This window comes from Xiphias gladius, chromosome 5 (genome assembly GCF_016859285.1).
Source record: "Xiphias gladius isolate SHS-SW01 ecotype Sanya breed wild chromosome 5, ASM1685928v1, whole genome shotgun sequence".
In the NCBI taxonomy this organism is placed as follows: domain Eukaryota; kingdom Metazoa; phylum Chordata; class Actinopteri; order Istiophoriformes; family Xiphiidae; genus Xiphias; species Xiphias gladius.
Window position 1 is genome coordinate 21,223,017 of NC_053404.1, and position 21,908 is coordinate 21,244,924.

The window sequence follows — 21,908 nt, forward strand, 5'->3', positions numbered from 1 at the left end:
GAGAGACCCCGAGCAGCAGAGTGGTGAGTTTGACGTGACTCTGCTGTGGAAGTGGACATTACACTGAATTTACCACCCGAGCTGTCGTAGGCATTTGTTTGTGCTTAGTTGGGACTCAGCCATTATTTGAACACTTGCCTTTTAAAAATGAGAATTCACCGTATTTCAAAATTTGCCATACCTGGTGCCATCTGAGGGGAGTCTCTCTCCCACCTGTAGCGTCCATCGGTGTCACGTGTAGAATAAATACAGTTTTGGTAACGGCGGCCTCAGCGGGAATTGAAGGAAAATTACATTTTTCCACAACCAGGGTTTTTATTTTTGTAATTTCTTTTGCCATCGTGAAAGTTAGAATATGTAAATATTTTGCTCGCCGGCTTCACTTTGGCAGCGTTTCCCGAACCCAAACCACTTACGAGACACACCTGCGCGGTCCAGTGCGGTCCAGTGCGGTCCGATACATCCGTCCCTGCCGTAACGACGTTTCAGCTCGCGGCCTTCATCGGGGGGCTTCGTCGTGAAACGCAGTACAAAGAACGATAGAATAAGACGGGTGTGAAGCACAAGAAACAAAAATGAGAAACGCCTCTCGGTGTAACGTGGGCCGGACGACACCACCATCAACTATGAGTCAACGTCGTCACACATTTCCAGGGATGTCGACAAAAAACCGGACTGGCCGGACTGTTGTATTGGACCGCATTAGACTGTACAGCTGTACCTAATAAAGTGGGCACCGAGCGTAACTCCTTAAAATATATACTACACACTGATCACCTTAGTTCATATACTTTATTATAGCAGTTAGTCTACAAAAAAAAAAAAAGAAAATCAAGAAAACCAGTTTATACAAACAGGAAATGATTTTATGATGAACTTGAGAAAAGATAACAAATGGTCTGTTGTAAGATTTAACGCTTCATGTTTTCAGATATCTTTCTGCAGCTGTTCATTTCTTTACATTTCAGGATTTAGTCTGCGCTCTCCCGGGTTTTAATGCTTCGTTTTGTCACTTTTCGCAGCCTGAACACACTGAAAGACTAAAAATCCTGCTCGGAGTTATTATATCGCAGCATGGATTTAGGACACGCCGGGCTTGTTCTGGGTTTTCATGGAACTGCGTGAGATTTTTTCTTTTTTTTTTTTTTGACACATTATACGAACCAAAACGAGCGGCGTGCCCGCGAACCACGCGTGAGCACCTGACGGCCCTGCAGCTTCCTGCTTTATTTCATAAGGGTGACAGGAACGGTTCTCGGACACGTTTAATCAAGTCCAGTTCAGCCAAAGAACCCAGAGCACCTGTCTGAAAGCGAAAGGCAGGCGACGCCTTATTTTACAGGTAAATTATCACCGTGATAAACACTCGCTTTTTGCCACCAGGCGTCACTGTGGGGGTTTGTGGATACATGTACACGCCTACGCTCTGAAGCGGACGAATACAAAAGTCAGTGTTCGTTTAATACTTTTCGGTTAAGGATGCCCTTCCCAGATAATTTCCCAGAAACTTTCCTCCTTGATTTCCTGAAAATTAGCCGGTATTCAGCTGTATAGTAGAAGGATATGTAACAAGCGGATACTTAATAACAATGCAGCAGCTAACACTGGAATTAGTACCAATTTACAGCTAAATACCCGCTTATCCTGAGGAAATTATGGAGCAAAGTTTCCAGCCGGCGTTACCGAAACAGTTAAGTAAAAGTCAAGAGTATCAGACGAGAATTGACTTTTTATAATCGTCTGTTTCGGAGCGAGGGCGTGTACACGTATTGTCAGTCCCTACGGTGAGGCCGCTGAGTGAAAAATGGCATCCGATTTAAAAATGATCTATTTTAGGGCTGCGCACATCTGTAGTAAGTGGGATATAAACCACAATATGGTTCCGGTTATGGTATCCCTCTAAAAAAAAAAGAAGAGAACTGAATCTTCTCTGCATGTAAACGTCACTTTAAAGGGAATAAAAGTAATATAATCGACACATTATTACTGAAACTTTCCTACTCTAAACTCCTGTCTTGAGACTGAAACTTCCTCCTTGTCGTAAGAAAAATTGGAATTTGTCTAAAGTTCAACTGGACACCTGTTGAGGAAGACTGTGCGATGGGAACTGAAAGCCCCAGAACAGCTACTAAATGGACCTTGTGGCAAAGTTTTTATTGATTTATTTTTTTTTATTTTTCTCTCTCTTTCCTGTCCTAACTTGTCTGTTTAGAAACCGTGATTGTTTGAACCTGGGTTGGGAAGGAAATGTGAGAAGTGTGCGGAGGCTCGATGAAAACCGATCAGTGGATCAAACATTCGATCGTGTAGCTCAACAGAAATATAATAAACTACATTTTAAATCATTTTAAATAACAAAAGTTTGAAGATATTGCTTAGGACTCAACTGCTATATATCACTTTTGCATTAAAAATCGATCAGTTAACCCCAAAAAACTAACTGATAGATTAACAAACCAAAAAATGTGAAAATAGCCCAGTTTATTTCAGACAGGTGGGGCAGCTTTCCTCAAACCTTTTGGCTTATGGCCCCTTTAAAACCAATCAGACTCGACCCCCAACTCCCCGACAGGATTTACAGTTTTTTTTTCACATCCTTATTTTGGTCCGAAGAGCCGAATGTAGTCAGCATGTCGCAAGAAATAGGGAAAGATCAGAGAAAGGTAAGTCACAATGTGCAGAACTTTGAAAACAAATATATATTTTTCTTTTTTTGTCCTTATATGATTGTGTGACCCCCCCCTCAGATTTTTTTAAAGACCCTTTTAGGGGCCCCAACCCACAGATTGGGCACCACTGAGATAGCCTGTTTGGATTTTGTCTTCGTCTCCTTTTATGTCCTTCACTGATTCTCCATGAAGTCGGGCACATTTTCCTAGAAATCTGCGACGTATTCGTTGGTTTAAGCCCAAGATGTTTCATCCAGATATATGTAATTAAATTTACTCACACTCACTTGTTTTATGTGTCAAAAGGTTTTGATTTTTGCAACCAGTGGTATATTTAAAAAAAAAACTGAAAAAAAAACCACCACTATCTTTTTTTAATAAATAGATATAGTAAAAAAATATAAAAGTTAAAAAAAAAAACAACCTAACTTCATTCATTTTAAACTCTTGAGAAGACTCGAGGAGTTTCCGTTGAAGGTGATAAAATAAATGAATCATGAATATTCTACTTTTGGAGGATAAAACGAGGATTAAAGGTGCTAAAATCACAAAAATATGAACTAAGTTTGGTGCATAAACACTGAGATGAACTGCAACAATCTGTTTTTATTGAACATTTATTAGTGATAATGAGTTGTCATGTTTTGTTGTGTTTCTAAAATGAAAAAATACAGTGTTTGGAATTAAATCTTTGTTACATGTATTTTTGTTAATGGTGGTTTAAAACATTTTGTTTTACTTTTTTTTTTTTTTTACTCGAGCAGTTTGATTTGTCTTTGGAACATTATTCATGTTTTGTTTTTGTTTTTTTAAATGAAATTTCTTATGTCATTAAAGAGGAACACCACTAATTTTTTATTCTTTTTTCAGCCCCGTGTTGTTTCTTTAGTGACCCTGAGACGCTCTGACTTGTTTTTATCTCATCAGTTGGGCTGGTTATCAAACCTCAACACTTTTTCTTTTGGCATCAGACAAAATGAACGGACTCCTGCATGAGGTTTTTTTTTTTTTTGAGAAACTAACCAACCAGTGCTCTTAGAGTTATGCTGTTTTATTAAAAGGGTGTTAAATGCCACGGAGCAGGGCTACAACTAAGGATTGTTTTCATTATCAATCTGTTGGTTTTGGTCTTATCGTTTAATGTCAGAAAATACCGAGGAAATGTCCAAATGTCGAAGGTGACGTCTTTGGTAACCAGAGCGATAGGAATACATAAAAGATTCCAGTCTTCTCGGGGGAGTCACTTCAAGCTTTGCAGACCTGGATTTTGGGCAGTTTATCTCATTCTTCCTGTCAGATCCTCTCAGGCTCCGTCGGGCTGGACGGGAAGCGTCTGTGAACTGCCGTCTTCAGGACTCTCCACGGATGTTCTGTGGGGGTTTTAGACTGGTCCGCCCGAGGACAGTCCGGCGTTTTCTCGGCCGTGTGCTTGGGGGGCCGTCGTCGCGCTGAAAGGTGAAACCCTCTTTGCGTCGGAGTTCTGCCCCAAGAGTTCAGTTCTTGTCCTTTTTAAAGTGGCTTCCGTCCAGCCGCTCTGCCACGAGGACCTGATTCATGAAGTGCTGCTGAGCAATCGTCCTTCCGGCGGGTTCACCCATCCCCTCAGAGGACGTCTGAAGCTCTGTTAGAGGGACCGCTGGGTTCTTGGTCTCCTCCCTGGCCACTCGGTTGATCTGGAGACGTCCAAATCTAGGAAGAGTCCCGGTGGGTCCAGACTTCTTCCACTTCACAGTTATTGAGGCCACTGTTCTCCCGGGAACGCTCAGAGCTGTAGAAATGGTTTTTATACCTTTTTGTCCTGATCTACACCTCGCCACAATTTTATCACAGAGGTCTAGAGAAAATCCTTGGACCAGGTGGCCTGGTTTTTGCCCTGACATGCAGTGTGGAACCTTAGATACACAGGTGTGTGTGTGCCTTTCTAAACTATGGCCAGTCAATACAGTGTCCCACGGGTGGACTCCGGTCGAGTCGTAAACACATCTCAAGGCTAATTAAAGAAACGAGGAAGCCCCTGACCACAGCAGAGGGTCCGAATGCTTTTGTAAATAAGAGATTTCGGTTTTTGATTTTTTTTCATAAACTTGCAAAAGCTTCAAAGAACATGTTTTCAATTTGCCAGTATGGATTATTGACAGTAGATTGATGTCAGTATTACCAATTTACAATTACATTTTCCACAGAACAAAGTGGATATCGCATTGCCACTGTGAGCTGATGAGACCGGTGATGGACGTCTCTGGTCTGCGTCTCCAACTCATGAAGTAAAAACCAGACTTCATTCAGTTCATCAGCTCTGAGCTGAGTTTAGCTTTCTCTAAAAAAATAAATAAATAGAACAAGATAAAAATAAGAAAATGTGCTTTTCTGTGATTCGGGTGAACTTGGTGATCAATAAAAGTCATTGGGCATCGATGGCTGATTATCCTTTTTATTATTTTTTAATAGAAAGTCCAACTCTCACTGCAGGTACAAAAAACAGAGAGCTGGCGTAGCAGCAGGGCTGACTGCGTCTCTGACAGGATCAGATGGAAGAGGAAGAGGAGGATGGAGAGAGAGAGAGAGAGAGAAGAAGAGAGAAAGCTATTCCCCTGTTTATAATTACAGAAAAAAAAAAAATCATTCCTTTTACATTCCTTTATCCCAGAGCTGTACATCGATAGACGAGGCAAAGATCAACATTTATATATATTTCATGTGATAATATAAAATAAAAGAAAATCAAACGTTTGTCTCGGAGCGGTGAAAAGTTTTATCCCTTTGCGTTGACAGACATTCGCACGACCGCGGAGAGGAAGAAGTTTTCGATCACTCGGCCAAAGGTGAGCGGGATTTGTGAAGAGGCTCAGGGTTCCGGATGCAGGATTTCTGGAGCGAGGAGAGGAGGAGTTTGTCCGTCTCCTGAAAACCCAAACTGAGGGTTGTTTTTGTTTTTGTTTTTTCAGCAGAGGCACACACAGGTACAAGTTTATTTTACTCGAAACTGATGCGACCCACCGGAGGAGGCAAAACCAGAAAAGAGTAATACGTAACTGAAACACACACACACACACACACACACACACACACACACACACACACACACACACACACACACACACACACACACACACACGCTCACTCACTCACTCACACACACACACACACACACACACACACACACACACACACACACACACACACACACACACACACACACACACACACACACACACACACACACACACACACACACACACACACACACACACACACACACACACACACACACACACACACACACACACACACACACACACACACACACACACACACACACACACACACACACACACACACACACACACACACACACACACACACACACACACACACACACACACACACACACACACACACACACACACACACACACACACACACACACACACACACACACACACACACACACACACACACACACACACACACACACACACACACACACACACACACACACACACACACACACACACACACACACACACACACACACACACACACACACACACACACACACACACACACACACACACACACACACACACACACACACACACACACACACACACACACACACACACACACACACACACACACACACACACACACACACACACACACACACACACACACACACACACACACACACACACACACACACACACACACACACACACACACACACACACACACACACACACACACACACACACACACACACACACACACACACACACACACACACACACACACACACACACACACACACACACACACACACACACACACACACACACACACACACACACACACACACACACACACACACACACACACACACACACACACACACACACACACACACACACACACACACACACACACACACACACACACACACACACACACACACACACACACACACACACACACACACACACACACACACACACACACACACACACACACACACACACACACACACACACACACACACACACACACACACACACACACACACACACACACACACACACACACACACACACACACACACACACACACACACACACACACACACACACACACACACACACACACACACACACACACACACACACACACACACACACACACACACACACACACACACACACACACACACACACACACACACACACACACACACACACACACACACACACACACACACACACACACACACACACACACACACACACACACACACACACACACACACACACACACACACACACACACACACACACACACACACACACACACACACACACACACACACACACACACACACACACACACACACACACACACACACACACACACACACACACACACACACACACACACACACACACACACACACACACACACACACACACACACACACACACACACACACACACACACACACACACACACAAACACTCACACACACACACACACACACACACACACACACACACACACACACACACACACACACACACACACACACACACACACACACACACACACACACACACACACACACACACACACACACACACACACACACACAGAGATGATCAGGCGGCTCGTGCAGAAGGTCATCCGGGTTCTCGAGTCGTCTCACGCCAGCGACTGGCGGCGGAAGCAGGAAGCTCGTCTCTTTTAAAAAAAAAATGGTATTTAATTTATTTTTTTTTAATTAATGATCCAACGTTTTGTCTTCACGCAGCACGTTGGGTAACCACGTTCCCTTGACAACATCCTTTAGATTCTCCGTGTCAGGGCTTGGAGTCATTCCCGCTCCCGGGTGTAGACACTGGAGGTAAATCCGTGTAGCACGCGGTAAAACTTGACTTTGTTTTTCCACAGGTCGCTGCCATCGCTTTGCATAACTTTAGTGAAGTGCATAAAATAAATTAAAAAATAAAATAAAATTCAACACTCCCGTGGGCACCAGGGGGGGCTCTAAAGTGATGGTTTAAAAAAAAAAAAGGCAGGATCTGCTTGTTCCTGTTCATTTATGGGCTCAGATTGTGATTTTCTGACTTGATTCGAGGAGAATGAAGATGATGGAAAACATTTGGAGTCTAAGGACTCTATACAGCCACAAGGCTGTTTAAAGGATAATATTTTTCCACTGGTCAACAAACCCCCTGTGCAGAGCCAAACCAACAATGACTGTGTCCAACAATCAGGCGCTGTGTGTGCATCCTCTGCTGAAAGAAGTCCCCAGCAAACGCACCATTTCCTCCCGTTTGTTTGACTAAAAACTCACAGTGAGCAGCTGTTTTAGGAAAATTACTGAGTCTTTTTAAAAGATGAAACTGTGAGAGACAGACCAGCACATTTGTTGGTTTCGGTCTTTTCATGGGAGCCGTTGACAATCAGAAAAATATCAAAACATCGCAAGATTTATCCTGTAAGTTTGTGTCGAACCTGTGACGAGGAAAAAAAAAAGAAGAAATAAAAAGTGCTGGTTAAAAAACTGGCTGCCAATTATCACTTCACCTCGAACAGATTCACGTCAAGAGAAGTCAGATGAAAGCTTGACTTGAAGTTTTTGACAGAGGCTGCTAAATTCACAAGCCCAATGTTGGACTGTCCAATGGCTAAAATGAACCAATTTTGATTTTCCTCATGGTGTTCTGCGCCTTTAAAGGTAAGATACTGGACGCCGGAAGCCTCTGACTGTGCCTGACGCGTAGGGAAATTAATTTTCCAAACAAAATCGGGCTCCTGAGAGACTTTTCTCTATCCCCAAAACATCCGGTAAGGCCGGATGCTCCTGCTCTCAGGTTCCCTCTTTCCTAGGTCGAAATGCGCGCGGTGACATTTCAGAGCCGAGGCTGCTCCGCTCAGTGGGGTGAACGCTGACCTGCCTCCTGCACCGATTCACGCCCTCCGTCCTTTTCCTGTAGGCGGCGTCATCTCAGAGGCTACTTGAGGTTCAAATGCAGGATCCGCAGCTACGCAGAAACCGTGACGCCAGTATAACAACAATGATCCTAGCTCTTTAAATGCATACGTCAGACGAGCATGTTCCTATGTTCAGTTCCCCCCAGTTTTGAAGGAAATAAATACAGTACTGTCGTTCTCCGGCGAGGCGGCACCGATTGTCCAAAGCAAAACGGGTCGACGGGTTGCCGTTACAGCTCAGTGACGCCGAAGCTGAGACTTTACAGTAAGACAGCAGAAGAGATCCAATCAGAAGAGTCCATTAAGGTGCAGGGACAGAGGACAGGACAGGGAGGGGAGGGCCAGGGGTTAAGCGGCGGTCTCTGTGCTCCTGTTTGGCGTCAGCGGTTCCCAGGTCCATCAGTAGTCTGTCCCGCCGGAGGTCAGATCGAGGTCAGAGTTGATGGGAAGATGGTTTTTTTTTTTTTTTTTTGGGGAGGGGGGGGTCGAGGAGGGGGTTAAAGGTCACAGAGCGGTAGAGGTGATCTTTTTCACCCCCCTCCGCTGGGCCAGAGTGGAGCAGCCCACCGGCTCCAGGACCGGAGGGACGTTCCTGTTCAGGGCTGAGTAGGTGGCCGCCATCGCACCCTGGAGGGAGGAGACAGAGTCAGCTTCATTTTCTGATAACTAATCATTATTATTTTATCTATTAGTTGACATTCCCCGTTCTGTTCATCGTGTGCTTCGTGTTAAAAAGGACGTCCCGTCTGGCGTCTTTACTTTCACGAATATTCTCTTTTTACTAATTCTTTCCTAATTTCCCGGAGGAAAACAAATGGCTACAGTTCCAGACCTTGTGCGGTCTCACACCTTTATTTATTTTTTTTAAAAGATACCAACACATAAACGGGACTGAACTGACGGGTCTCTCTGTCTCTCCACTGGTCCAACAGGGAACTGTCCCAGTTCTCACGACGACACTCAGGTGGATTCATATGTGGTGTATCTGTAAGTCTCTGAGTGGAGGGGCTGAAAGATGGGGTGAGCGTGTGTGTGTCACCTTGACGAGGTGTGGCGCGTCCTGCCTGTTGAGGGTGTACTTCGGCAGCTGGTCCCTGTGCGTCACCCAGGGGTGCCTGAGGACCTGACCTGCCGTCAGCCGCTGGTGGGGGTCGACGTGCAGCATCTTAGACACCAGATCCTGGGGGGTCAGAGGTCACATAGCAATTACAACTCGTCCTCTCTGGACCGTCGGTATCCACCAGCAAACTGAATCGAAGTTGAGCAATGCAGATGTCAACACTGGTAACTTATTTAAAGACATGAAGAGAGATGTGATTAAGCTACTTAACTCTATTCACCAAATACATCAGGATCTACAGCCGAGGAGACCGTTTGTTTGCCCCTTTTTCTTGTGTGTGTGTGTGTGTGTGTGTGTGTGTGTGTGTGTGTGTGTGTGTGTGTGTGTGTGTGATTATGCAGTGGAGCGTGTCGGTGTCCACACCTTAGCCTCGGCGGAAACGGAGGTCCAGTATCCTCCGCTGAGTGAGAACTTTCCGCTGCCGATACGAGCCAAAATCTCCTCCGGCGTGTCCTCCGGACCGTTAGCAAACGGAGTGAAGCTGGAGACGGAGGAGGAGATGGAGAGAGTGTTCGGATTTTAGATGCGTGGGTTTTTCCAGCAGCAAGAAATGTAGAAACACAAGAGGAGATTCAATATGACACACGATACATAAACTTTGTTAATCCCACTAGGGGGCAATTTGTTTGGAGCAGATGAATAATCAGACAAAACTAGACATTCGAAGACGTGACCCTTGGCCTCTGGGAAGCAGCGATGGGCATTCAATCACTTTTTTTTGACATTTAACAGACAAATGATCGATGATTAATCGAAATAAACGACGCTGAACATAATCATTAGCTGAATGAATTTGAACTAAATTGAAAACACTTTTCCCAGAAAGGTAAAATCCGACGTGCTGAGGTTAGCGCTTAAAAGGCAGTAAATTAGAATGTGTTTCCAGCTACCCTGTTAGCATCGTGTAGAGCAGGACTCCGAGACTCCAGATGTCACAGGCTGCATCGTAACCCTGCTTCTTCAAGACCTGAAACGCAGACAACAACCTCATGTAAAAAAAAAAACAAACAACCAACAAAACTTGATGTTCCTGAACATGTCAGCTGTGTGTAAATATAATGCAGAAGCAGCCATGTTACCCCAGCGATCATTCAGGGTCATTTCTATACATACTTTATGTGATGTGATTTATTTATGGATTTCAGACATAAAACAAAAAAATCCAAGGGATGACAGGTTAACGTGAAAATATTTCCAACATGGTCCCGAGATAAACAAAGGTTAAACGAAGCAATGAAATCCTGAAATCCAAAAATACATCGACACAAATCAAACTGGAAAATGCTCTCAGTGGAGCGCAGACCTCCACCAAGGCCAATGGCAAACAACATACACCAGACTTAAGAGAAAAGAAATTCAAATTCATAGTAAATGATCCGGTTCTGCCCCAAAATCTAAGGGGTTGTTCCCCGACCCAAGCCCCATCCCTCCAACAAGTTCGGTGCAAATCGGTCCAGAACTTTGTGTGTAGTCCTGCCCACGAATAAACAGACAGCGGTGGTTGCATAACCTCCTTGGTGGGGGGTAATAAGAGAAACACCCACATCAAAACACCAAAGTAGAATAAGGACGATTTGATGGCCGAAGTAAAAATGCAAAAATAAAAAATGTCCGATTTAATCTTTAGTTCACTGGAGCGTTTGGTTAAGGCTGATTTTTGTTTGGTTACATGGATCAAGACAATCACAAGCAAGAGACACTGACAAACAGAAATGAAAAGAGAAAACCCTCAAATGAGACCGTTAGGGCGTGAAAACGGAAAATAAAAACTCCTGACTGATGCAAACACAACATCTCAGTGCAACAAACAAAATCTTTGTTGATTTGAGTTTCGTGACGGAGCCACGACGCCGCTCAAACCTTTAAGTCACCCTGTTACGTTCTAGTATTATTTCGCGTTCGGCTCGGCTTTAAGACCCGAACCCTGACGCTGAGAAGCTGACCCACCTCTGGCGCGACAAAGTTGGCGGTGTAACACGGCGTCATGAGCAGGCCGTTCTCCGCCCTCAGCTGTTTGGCGAAACCAAAGTCACAGATCCTGATGGACTCGGCGTTCCCGCTCTCGTCCACGTAGAGGATGTTGCTGGGCTTCAGGTCTCTGTGCACCACCTGCAAACACGGAGGAAAACGTGAAGTCAGGTGTTTAACCTTTGGGATGAGAAGATGAGTCTGTCAGTTCACGAACAAACCTTTGAACCACAAAAAAAACACCCCAGAGAGACGTACCCCCTGTACGTGCAGGTACTCCACAGTCTTGGTGATGGTGTAGAGAACAGCGCTGGCCTCTCTCTCCGAGAAGAACTTCTGCCGGAGGATCTTGTCCAGCAGCTCGCCTCCTTTCATCAGCTCCGTCACCAGGAACACCGACCGGCCGTCGTCATACACCTACGGCGCGGAAGCAAAGCAGCCCACACGCAGTCAGTCGACCGTTCAGTCACTCAATTGTTCTGTGAATCGATTGATTCAGTCGGTTCACTCATCGGAAATTTTGGCGACTGGATTCTGATGTAACGGCGGCAGACACGAGGCCACAACCGGTGGCCACTGCCGGGTGTTAGTTCCATCGCCGGTATAATAAAAACGTGCAGTGTGACGACTATGGGTCCAACAGATTAGTTTTTTTAAGCACACAGGCGTCACCGAGTTACCATGACATCAAACTTAAAAGATGTCCAGTAATATAATGGTAACGATAAAAAGATTTTTCATTGAGATCAAGCTCCGTCGAGATTTTTCAGTTCCTCAGTTTGGGGAAAGTACGGATTTGTCTATTGGTCAGACAAAACAAGACATTCAAAGATGTCAACTTTCACAATTTTTTAACGATCAATCAGTCGATCAATAAAATAATCTACATATCGGTGGATAATAAAAATAATAATAAGATGCCCCAGCAAAGATGCTTAACCCTTTCATATATTTATTGAAGTATGCCAGACTTCACCGGCGCCTCAACAAAATAGAGTTTAAAGTTACACAACTTTCTTAAAAAAAAATCTGACCCAACGTTTAATGGCCAGCTTCCGTTTCCTAACCCGGTTTTACCTACTGCATGGGAAAGATGGACTTTTGTATTATAGGCATTTAAGGTAAGATAAGGTAAAATGTATTGATCCAACACAGGGAAATTCAAGGTGACTTATGTATAAAGGAGAGAACTCAACTAAAACTAGGATATTCTGCACATTTTAAACCTGAAAAGCACTTTATTTATCATCCTTGGACATAGAGCTGAATAATCTCTATATTCTCCAGCCTTTTTTTTTTTTTTTTAAAAAGGAACTGAACAAATAAAACATGGACGAAGATAAATCTGTGTTTTGTTACTGGAACCGATACAAGTGAGGACATTTTCACCCAGTAGCAAGATGATATTTTTAACTCTAATTAAGAATGAGTCACAGAGAAACTGAATCATGAGTAAAAGTGTCAGCATCAGAGCAGGTTTTTTCTCGTCTGTCCACCAGCTGCACAGACACTTCACCAGATTTCAGAAAGTGACCCAGATTGAGTCACACACGGGATAAATGTAGCAGATAAAAAAAACGGTAGATTTTCACATTAAGATGCTGCTTCGAGACTGGATTTTAACTTTGATGCCTCATTATAAAATGTTTCTTTAAAGCTAAATTTCCCTGAATAAAACCTGTTCGGTGCGACTCACGTCCTTGAGGGTGATGATGTTGGGGTGCTGTCCGTATCTCAGCAGGATCTCCACCTCCTCCGTCGGGTCTCTCTTGGCCTTGTTGATGATCTGTAACGGGGACAAACAGCGTTGAGACAAAGCTGGACACAGACGACGCGCTGCTCGCTCCGTGGACGGATGTCGTGCGCTACCTTGACCGCGTACTCCATGCCGGTTCCTTTGTGTATGCAGCGTTTGCAGATGGAGTACGAGCCGACGCCGATGTCCTCTTTGATCTCGTAGGCGTCCGCGAACTGGGACGTGCTACGGTGAAGTTGCTGCAAGCGAAGACACAAACATAAACAGATATATTACTACTAACAACTACGGGTATTATAGGGTTACTTAATAAAAATAAGCACCCTTGTGGGCGTGTGTGGGTTTGACATCAGATTGTTGGTGTGGATGCGTCCACATTTGCCACTTGACAAGATAATCTCAACCTGCCGTCCACCTAACGGCTTTTTTTGGGATTTTTCAAGTGCATTTTGCACATCATCTGTGATCTGAAGTCTTTCAGCCTCAGACACCCTCAACCCTACGACCCAGTCCGGGTTATCCAGACCCTGACTCCTGACCTGAAGTCCCCGCAGCACCACACAACAGATCCCTCTCCGTTGGTGGAGGGAGACTGGATCACTGCAGGCCGACCAGGCCTACATATTTTGGTATTGTTCACGTATTAAGCCTTTCTGGGAGGAAGTGGGAGGTTTAAGTATTGATGGGTCGTTTTTTTCTCTCTGTATCTGAAGGTTTGTGTAAATGTGGCATCTACCTCCTGAAGATTTTTATGGTTGCAAGTGAGAAAGCTGCCACTAAATGTTGGCCTCAGAGGAAACCCTCCCACTATGGACCTTTTTATAGGCACCGTCAACCATCTATGCTCCATGGAAAAGATGAATTATACCCTACGTCTACAGCAAGAGAAGGGTGAAAAACACTGGATGAAATGGGATTGTTACTAACAGACGCTGATTAATTTTCTTTTATTTCGTCTACACTTCTGTTTGAGACACGTTAGATGTGTTTGTACCTGTACAATAGCATGGGGTAGTGGTTGTGTTTCCTCCTCTGTTATGGCCACAAAACTGAATCCTCTGAACAGCTGATGGGCGTTGGCACTGGGGGGAACCCCCGGAGAGTCTAAGACGGACACAGACGCAGCTGTTAATTCTCACCGCTCAATGAAATTAGGCTTTAGTGACAATGTAGCTCAGCTCGGCAGTCTGTGAAGAGGAGGAAGAGAGGTGGAGTGACAGTCTGTACCTCTGGGTGTTTTAGCTGTGAACTCTGGATCAAAATAGAAAGTGTCGTCGGGTCGTCCTGCAGCTGGTTTGAAAGGAGGATAGATCTCTCTGCGGTACAGTTTCTGAGGCGAGAGGAAAATGTCAGAAAACTAAGCCAGGAGCACAATGAACCACACAGTCGAGAGAAAATTAAAAAAAGATATGTGCGTGTTTTTAAAAAATGATTATTTCAATGCTTGTTTCTGTGTCTCCGGCTGTAGGACACTGACATTCCAGTCGATGGTGTTGAAGAACTGATGCCTCTTGATCTCCTCTACTCCATCTGGTCCAGCTCCTTCAAACAGATAAACACAACAACATCAGCTGTCAGTCCGGTGCAGCACAGGACAGACCAGCAGGGGGCAGTTGAGGCACTCTGTCATTGACGAGGAAATAGTGCATTTCTTGAGGCGGATTAACCTGTTACCAGACGCCCCCATTTTTGTGCACGTGCCTGAAAATGATGTACCCAAAAAAAAAAGGTCACCGTTCTTTAACCCTTTTGATCACAGTCATAACTCTGGTTTCTTTTGAAAGGTAACTCTTTATACTTTACAACCCAAAAGTCAGAATGAGTCGAAGAGATGCTGAACCAAAGTTACGGAGGCACAAACACGATAGAAATGGGGTTCTTTTTGCCTCGCCTATTCTTTTTTGGCATAAAAAAGGGAATATAAGACCTGTAGCAGGACCTTTAGTGTGGAAAACACTTTGGAGCCACAACCAATTCTGTGTCAACAGCTGTTGCAGTGATATGAGGATCCTAAAACGCTTTGCACAGATAGAATTGGGAGACTTAGAGCTTTCAAACTGTGTACAATTGGTCAAGGTTGTGTTGGGATTGAGTCCGGTACACATCAAAACACACCTAAAGCAGCGCTACCAAAATAAAAGGTCGATCCACATTTGGTGCTGTAGTGAGAATTTGGGGGCAGCAGAACGGTGTGTGTGTGTGTGTGTGTGTGGCAGTGAGTCAAAATAAACTACAGCGTGTGCGTGTTCACATGGTGATGAGGGAACGTGTCGCCTGGTTCAACAGTGTGAATCACTGATGTGTTTTTAATAGTTTCTGGAAACAATGGAGCTCGAGGGCTCGGAGGAATAAGACAAATCAGGCTTTGGATACTCAGAAAGTACTGGTTAGTAGGAGGCATTCATGGTTGGTTTTGGTGATATCATGGGACTTGTTGACAAGAAGAAAAGTAATTATTGTAATTAACTCGTAATTATTGGGAAACAAATTGACCCAAACTGTTGGGTTGTTCTGCGAGCTCCCTAAAACTGCCCAACGAGCCCCAGCAGCCTTTGTTGTTTTCTACGATAATAGCTGATAGGCTTATTTTTACAGAATGGAAATCAACCCACCTCCTTGTTTACAGAAGTGGCCCTGTCTTTATCTGGGGGAGATTAGGTACTCTGCGTGTGACTCATACTCTTAATTTGTTAAGCTGCGGGGTGCCTTTATTGATTAAATCAGAAAGCCAATGGACTTGGCTGCAGCTAGGTAGTGTTTGTCGATTTATATGCCCCTTTTTTCATTGTTTGTATATAGTCGTTCAAAAGAAAATAATGATAAAAAAGAGTCAGTTTTACCTAATCTGTTGGCAGGGTTGCGTTTAAAAAGGTTCCTGAGGAGACTCTGAGCTTCCGAACTCAAAAACTGTGGCATTCCCAACTTGGCCCTGCGAAAACAAAGAGTGAGGGAGAGAGAGGGATATAAATGTGAAAGCCGTCGTCTTATTAAAGACACGGAATAACCGTAGTGAGGTGCAGCTGTCATCAAATGTCCATAGTGCATATCCAATAGGAAAGTATCTGAAACACTAGAAGATAATACACTATTTCACACACACACACACACACACACACACACACACACACACACACACAGGAAACACACTCAGCAGTCGGCAGAGAGTCCGCTCAGCATTTTCCTACAGGGTGTAAAAGAGGCGACAGAGGAAACAGGAGGGGTTAATATTTCCAAAGTTTTTTTTTCTTCTCTCTGACGAACTTCAACATGATTAGACTCTCTCTCTTCACTTCTCCTGCCTCGTAATCGTCTTTCACCTCCTCCGTCTCCTCCCTCAGCATTATAATTTGCTATCAGCGCGCTTGAGTCCATTTCTCTTATCCATCCTCTCCTCCTCTTCCTCCTGAGTGCTGCACTTTAACTCCTCAATTATAAATCCTTCACTTTCCCCTGGGCTGACTCGGTGGAGGGTGGAGGGAATCTCACGCTGTCTCTCTCTGCCTCCTCTCGGCTGTACAGTAAGCTGTAATAAAAGCCGTTGGCTGGAGATTGGATAGGAGTTTACAGACAGTATAAAGTGTCTTACTTGAGGATCATGGTCATCGTCTCTTTCCGGTCTTTGCCTTGAAACGGCAGCGTTCCCGTCAGCATCTCAAACTAAGAGAAAGGGAATACAACACCGCCACGGTCAGAGATTTCTACTCTCCCACAGCGACGGCTGGCTGCTCGGAGGTTACGGGCTTGGCGCAATAGACAGGCAATAGATCGCAAAAAACACTGAAAAAGAATTAAAACTGGTCGGAAAGAATAAACACAAAGGATTCCATAATTGGAGTAGATGTATTGTTTGGTCTAGAGTCGGCCTTTAGGCATGCAGAGTAAGGGCGCAGCTCAAAATATCCATGCATATAATAATAATATTTCCCATAAAAGTCACCGTGCTGCAGACATTTGTAGCCCCTTTGAAGTTCTACCACCCGTGAACTACACTCAAAGCGTGCTTCTTCACCCATACTTTGGTTGATTCAAAGAAAAATGTGTTTCTGTAGCTTTTTATAGTTGTTATATTGGCTGTGAAACATTGGTATCGCTGCAATCAAACAGGGTCATGGTGGAGACGATCGGTGGCCTTTCATCGAATCTGATTCAATTGTCAAAGGTGGTTATTCAGTCTGAATCACTCCAAGCACTTCATTCGTTTTATTTAGGTTTAGCTTTGAACAATTTAAAGTAACAAAAGTTTAAAAATAAAAATTAGAGCTGAAACGATGAGTCGATTAATCGATAAATCGCTCAACAGAAACAAGAAGACAACAAGAGAGAGTTTATCAAATATTTCAGCATCTTGGAAATGGATCCAAAATGCAACCAGGACTCAGAACCCGACCCCAGCCGCTGCCACTGTATTTCTTTTTAAGGGTATTGAATCACAGCACAGCCTCACTGTTGTACTGTGATTGGACGACTGTTTTGATTCCATTTCACTGTAATCGGAATATTTGAGGTTTAGTTTCTTATCAAACTGAGGTAGGACACAAATGGCAGGGGGCGACAAGACAACTCTCCCTCCCTGCAGCCTGAGCAGTGAACGAGCAGCCCCGTCTTCTCACCATGAGCACGCCGTACGACCACCAGTCAGCGCTGTGCGTGTGTCCTCGCCTGTTCACCACCTCGGGAGCCATGTACTCCACCGTCCCACAGAAGGAGTAGGCTTTGTTCTCGTGGTCTATTGACTCCTTGCTGAGGCCAAAGTCTGGACACACACAGAAATGAGCGATTAAAGCGCTGTCGTGATTTACAGCAGCGCGAGATAGCGGCAAAAAAAAATAATGGGCAGACACACTGTTCATCGCTGACAGAGCTTTGTCAGGTGTCAGTGGCACGCAGCAGCTGAGATGAGCTAAGTAGATACACACCGACAGAAACACACGCACAAATACACAAAACTGGGTGTAGTATTACGCACCGGTCAGCTTGATATGTCCATCCTCATCGAGCAGGATGCTGAAACGACAAGAATGCTTTTTTGTATTTTCAAGTAAATTAAATGCCGGCCGGAAACATATAATGCAGCATGAGTCTGTGTGCGTGAATGAGTGTGTGTGTGTGTGTGTGTGTGTGTGTGTGTGTGTGTGTGTGTGTGTGTGTGTGTGTGCGTGCGTGCGCCCCGCCCTTACTTCTCAGGCTTGAGGTCTCTGTAAATGATGCCGAGGCCATGAAGGTGATCGAGTGCCAGAGCGAGTTCAGCCAGGTAAAACTTCACATCCTCCTCTGTGAACATTACCTACAACACACACACACACACACACACACACACACACACACACACACACACACACACACACACACACACACACACACTAAGCTACTGTTGCATATGTCAAATCCTTCATTTCCATTTGACGGTGCCAATGCTGTTTAACCTCACTACCTCAGCGAACAGCACCGTATGTTGTCTGGCTGGTCAGTGACCCTTCTGTCGTATATATATGCATATGCAACAACAAGGTTCGTAAGCTTCACATTCAACATGTTACGGAAGTGCAGCTTTGAATAAATCTGAGAAAAGAAAATCCTTTAGCATCTTTAGCAGAAAACATACATGCAATGTTTTTTGTTCTGTGTCTGTGCTATTTTAAATAAAACTCTTCACACTGAGCACATGCTCCTACAACTGTTTTATAGAAGCCTCTATATATATATATACAATAAAGAATGTCCATTCTTTGTCATCATTATTGCTGCCGGTGTTGTTTTCATACTCATTACTGTGATCAGTGTCCTGTGAAGCGGTGTCATACTTGCACTCTTTAGAAACACAGTGTGGCACTGATTAACAGGAACACTGGTCCTTCCTCGCCTTTGTTAAACTGTGCTAGATAGCCCACACCTCGTTTCATTTGTGTTTCCATTCACTGTTTCCTTGTGTCATTTCCTATCAATCTGAGATTATAAATTGAAAGTAAAAGACCAAATGTCCCATTGGATAATAAATCCCCGAATTATGGAGTTATTTCATTGGCCGTACGTGACTTCCCTTTCATTCGTTTGTTTATATTCTCCTCCATGTAGATTTCTCAGTTTGTTCCTGTCTCTCTGACCTTTTTTTTTTTTGTCCTTTCCTTTTTCATGCACTTAAGCTGAAACAGGTGTTACCTCCTTAGACAGACGAGTGAAGAGATCTCCTCCTCTGAGAAAATCCAAGATCAAGTAGAGCTTCCCCTCCGTCTGAAACGCTGAAGGAAGGGGAGGGGAGGAGAAAGTGAATTTAGATAAGATCTGAGAAGTTCCCTGCTTGCTGAACATTTCCACAGCCAGGTTTATTGCATACTAAAAGAAGAGTAATGAGCTATGATTGGCTGGTGCGGAGCTGGTGACTCATAGGGAGGTCTGCCATTGGCTGTCTCACCATAGTGCAGTTTGACGATGAAGGGATGGTTGACCTCCACCAGAATGTCTCTCTCCATCTTTGTCCTGACCCGGTCACGCACTGGAAACACAGTGGAAAAACACATACATCACCAGATGAAGCCCTTACTGAAAAGACAAAGCGAAACAGCCTCTCTCATTCAGTTTCTATTTTGGCTGGAGCGGCTCCCGGAGAGCAGCAGATGAGAAACTGAATCACAGGGAGAGAAGCAAAAAAAAAAAAAAAAAAAAAAAAAGGCAACAAGAAAGAAAACAGGAAGAAAAAGAAGCAAACTGACAAAGAGAAAAAATAATAGGATACAAAAAGGTAGTAAACATACACAAAATAATGGTGCAAGTTGTATTTTTTTTCCAACATTAGATGGTGTATGAGTCGAGTTGAACCTTGCTTTAGGAATTTATTTCTTCTCTCTCTCTTTGTGTCATGTTAAGGTGTGAAATACCATTTTGGGCGATGACGACTGAGCAAAAAAACCAATTTACCGCCTGAAACTCCTCAGAAACAAATCAAGATTCATCCACAAAAGTCCTTCAGCTGACTTCTGACTCAAAACCAATCACGGACGAGTCTGTCGGCCTCTTTCAGCCTGTTAGTCTGTGATACACTTAAGCTAATAAACTGTCTCACAGCTAAAAGCGAGAAGTCCAGTGTAAAATCCCAAACTTTTGTCTTGAATTACAAAGAGTTGAAAAAGAAGGGAAAAAAAAAAAAACTTAGTTGAGCTTCCTCTCAAATTTGGATTTTGATGATCTAGCAACAGACAAAAAAGTACTGTGAGCGGTTAAACAAAAGCAAAGATTTCAAAACATCATCGACCACAGAGTTACTACGGTACGTCCTTGTGTCGGTCTAAGCTTGTAATGTCTTTCCAGCATGTGTCCGAGTGTTTTTCGCCTGCCGCATCCCGTATTATGTCATCATATCACAGGTGATCGATTGTCAATCGATAATCTCCACGAGGCCGATTGGGGATGAAGGTTAAAAGACATAAACCAGACTTTGCTAACGTTAGTTTGACTGCTGGAGCGTTTGTCTAGTCCGCGTTTGCCGGCCACTATGCCTGTAGCAGCTCAGACTCTCACACGAAATCCATTTATTTTCCTCCAGTTTCTCTCCTTTTTACTCTTGTCACCACGTGCTCATGAAGCGGAGTCTTTCTGAGGTTGCATGCGTGCCCCTCTTCCTACCTTTGAGCGTGGCTTTCTTCAGGACCTTCATGGCGTACAGCTGACCGGCGTCTGGTCCTGTGATCTTCCTCACCAGAAACACCTACAAAACACACACACACGGTGAAAAATGAAGTCACTTGCTGATGCATGTCTTCTATGTTATATTTATATATGTGTGAAATATACTGTACGTCGTGCACAGTGGTATGTCTAAGTGTTAATGGGTATCAGAGCATGAGGGAGTTTATATTGTGTGTACTCTTCAGCGTTTCTTTTGTGTGTGTGTGTGTGTGTGTATGAGTCTGTTCGGGTTATCCCCCTTTCTATGTCATACTTGTCTAGAATAACATATAACACACACACACACACACACACACACACACACACACACACACACACACACACACACACACACACACACACACACACTCGTACACAGAGCCCAAGCAGGAGGCTAATAGTTCATAAAGACGATGACATTAAGCGGGATTGTGAAGGGCCCTTAGATTTCCGTCTCCTTAGCAACGGGCTCTCAAACACTGAAACAAGGGAAACATTACTCAGATTTGAGTGGAAATGGAAGCCACACACACACACACACACACACACACACACACACACACACACACACACACACACACACACACACACACACACACACACACACACACGCACAAACACACACTTAAGGCTCACTCGCTAACTAGCACTGGTTATAAACACACAAACACACACACACTTAAGGCTCACTCACAAACAAGCACTGTTTATAAACACACACACACACACACACACACACACACACACA

At 44.2% G+C, this 21,908-nt stretch overlaps 1 protein-coding gene across 2 annotated transcripts in view; it reads right to left on the bottom strand.

The window, feature by feature from the left end:
* Positions 1–7,301: 7,301 nt before the first annotated feature.
* Positions 7,302–21,908, bottom strand: part of rps6ka3b (ribosomal protein S6 kinase, polypeptide 3b) — a 50,789-nt gene continuing 36,182 nt past the window's right edge. For both annotated transcript variants that reach the window (XM_040127150.1, XM_040127151.1), the window contains 19 exons: positions 21,119–21,200; positions 19,911–19,991; positions 19,658–19,737; positions 18,679–18,785; positions 18,468–18,505; positions 18,112–18,254; positions 17,088–17,158; positions 16,342–16,430; positions 14,979–15,043; positions 14,729–14,831; positions 14,496–14,605; positions 13,615–13,740; positions 13,442–13,531; positions 12,004–12,162; positions 11,725–11,886; positions 10,668–10,744; positions 10,141–10,258; positions 9,697–9,837; positions 7,302–9,284 (listed from right to left, as the gene is read on the bottom strand). In XM_040127150.1, coding sequence (XP_039983084.1) covers positions 9,162–9,284; positions 9,697–9,837; positions 10,141–10,258; positions 10,668–10,744; positions 11,725–11,886; positions 12,004–12,162; positions 13,442–13,531; positions 13,615–13,740; positions 14,496–14,605; positions 14,729–14,831; positions 14,979–15,043; positions 16,342–16,430; positions 17,088–17,158; positions 18,112–18,254; positions 18,468–18,505; positions 18,679–18,785; positions 19,658–19,737; positions 19,911–19,991; positions 21,119–21,200 — 1,965 coding nt within the window. In that variant the 3' untranslated portion in view covers positions 7,302–9,161. The remainder of the gene's footprint in view (positions 9,285–9,696; positions 9,838–10,140; positions 10,259–10,667; positions 10,745–11,724; positions 11,887–12,003; positions 12,163–13,441; positions 13,532–13,614; positions 13,741–14,495; positions 14,606–14,728; positions 14,832–14,978; positions 15,044–16,341; positions 16,431–17,087; positions 17,159–18,111; positions 18,255–18,467; positions 18,506–18,678; positions 18,786–19,657; positions 19,738–19,910; positions 19,992–21,118; positions 21,201–21,908) is intronic.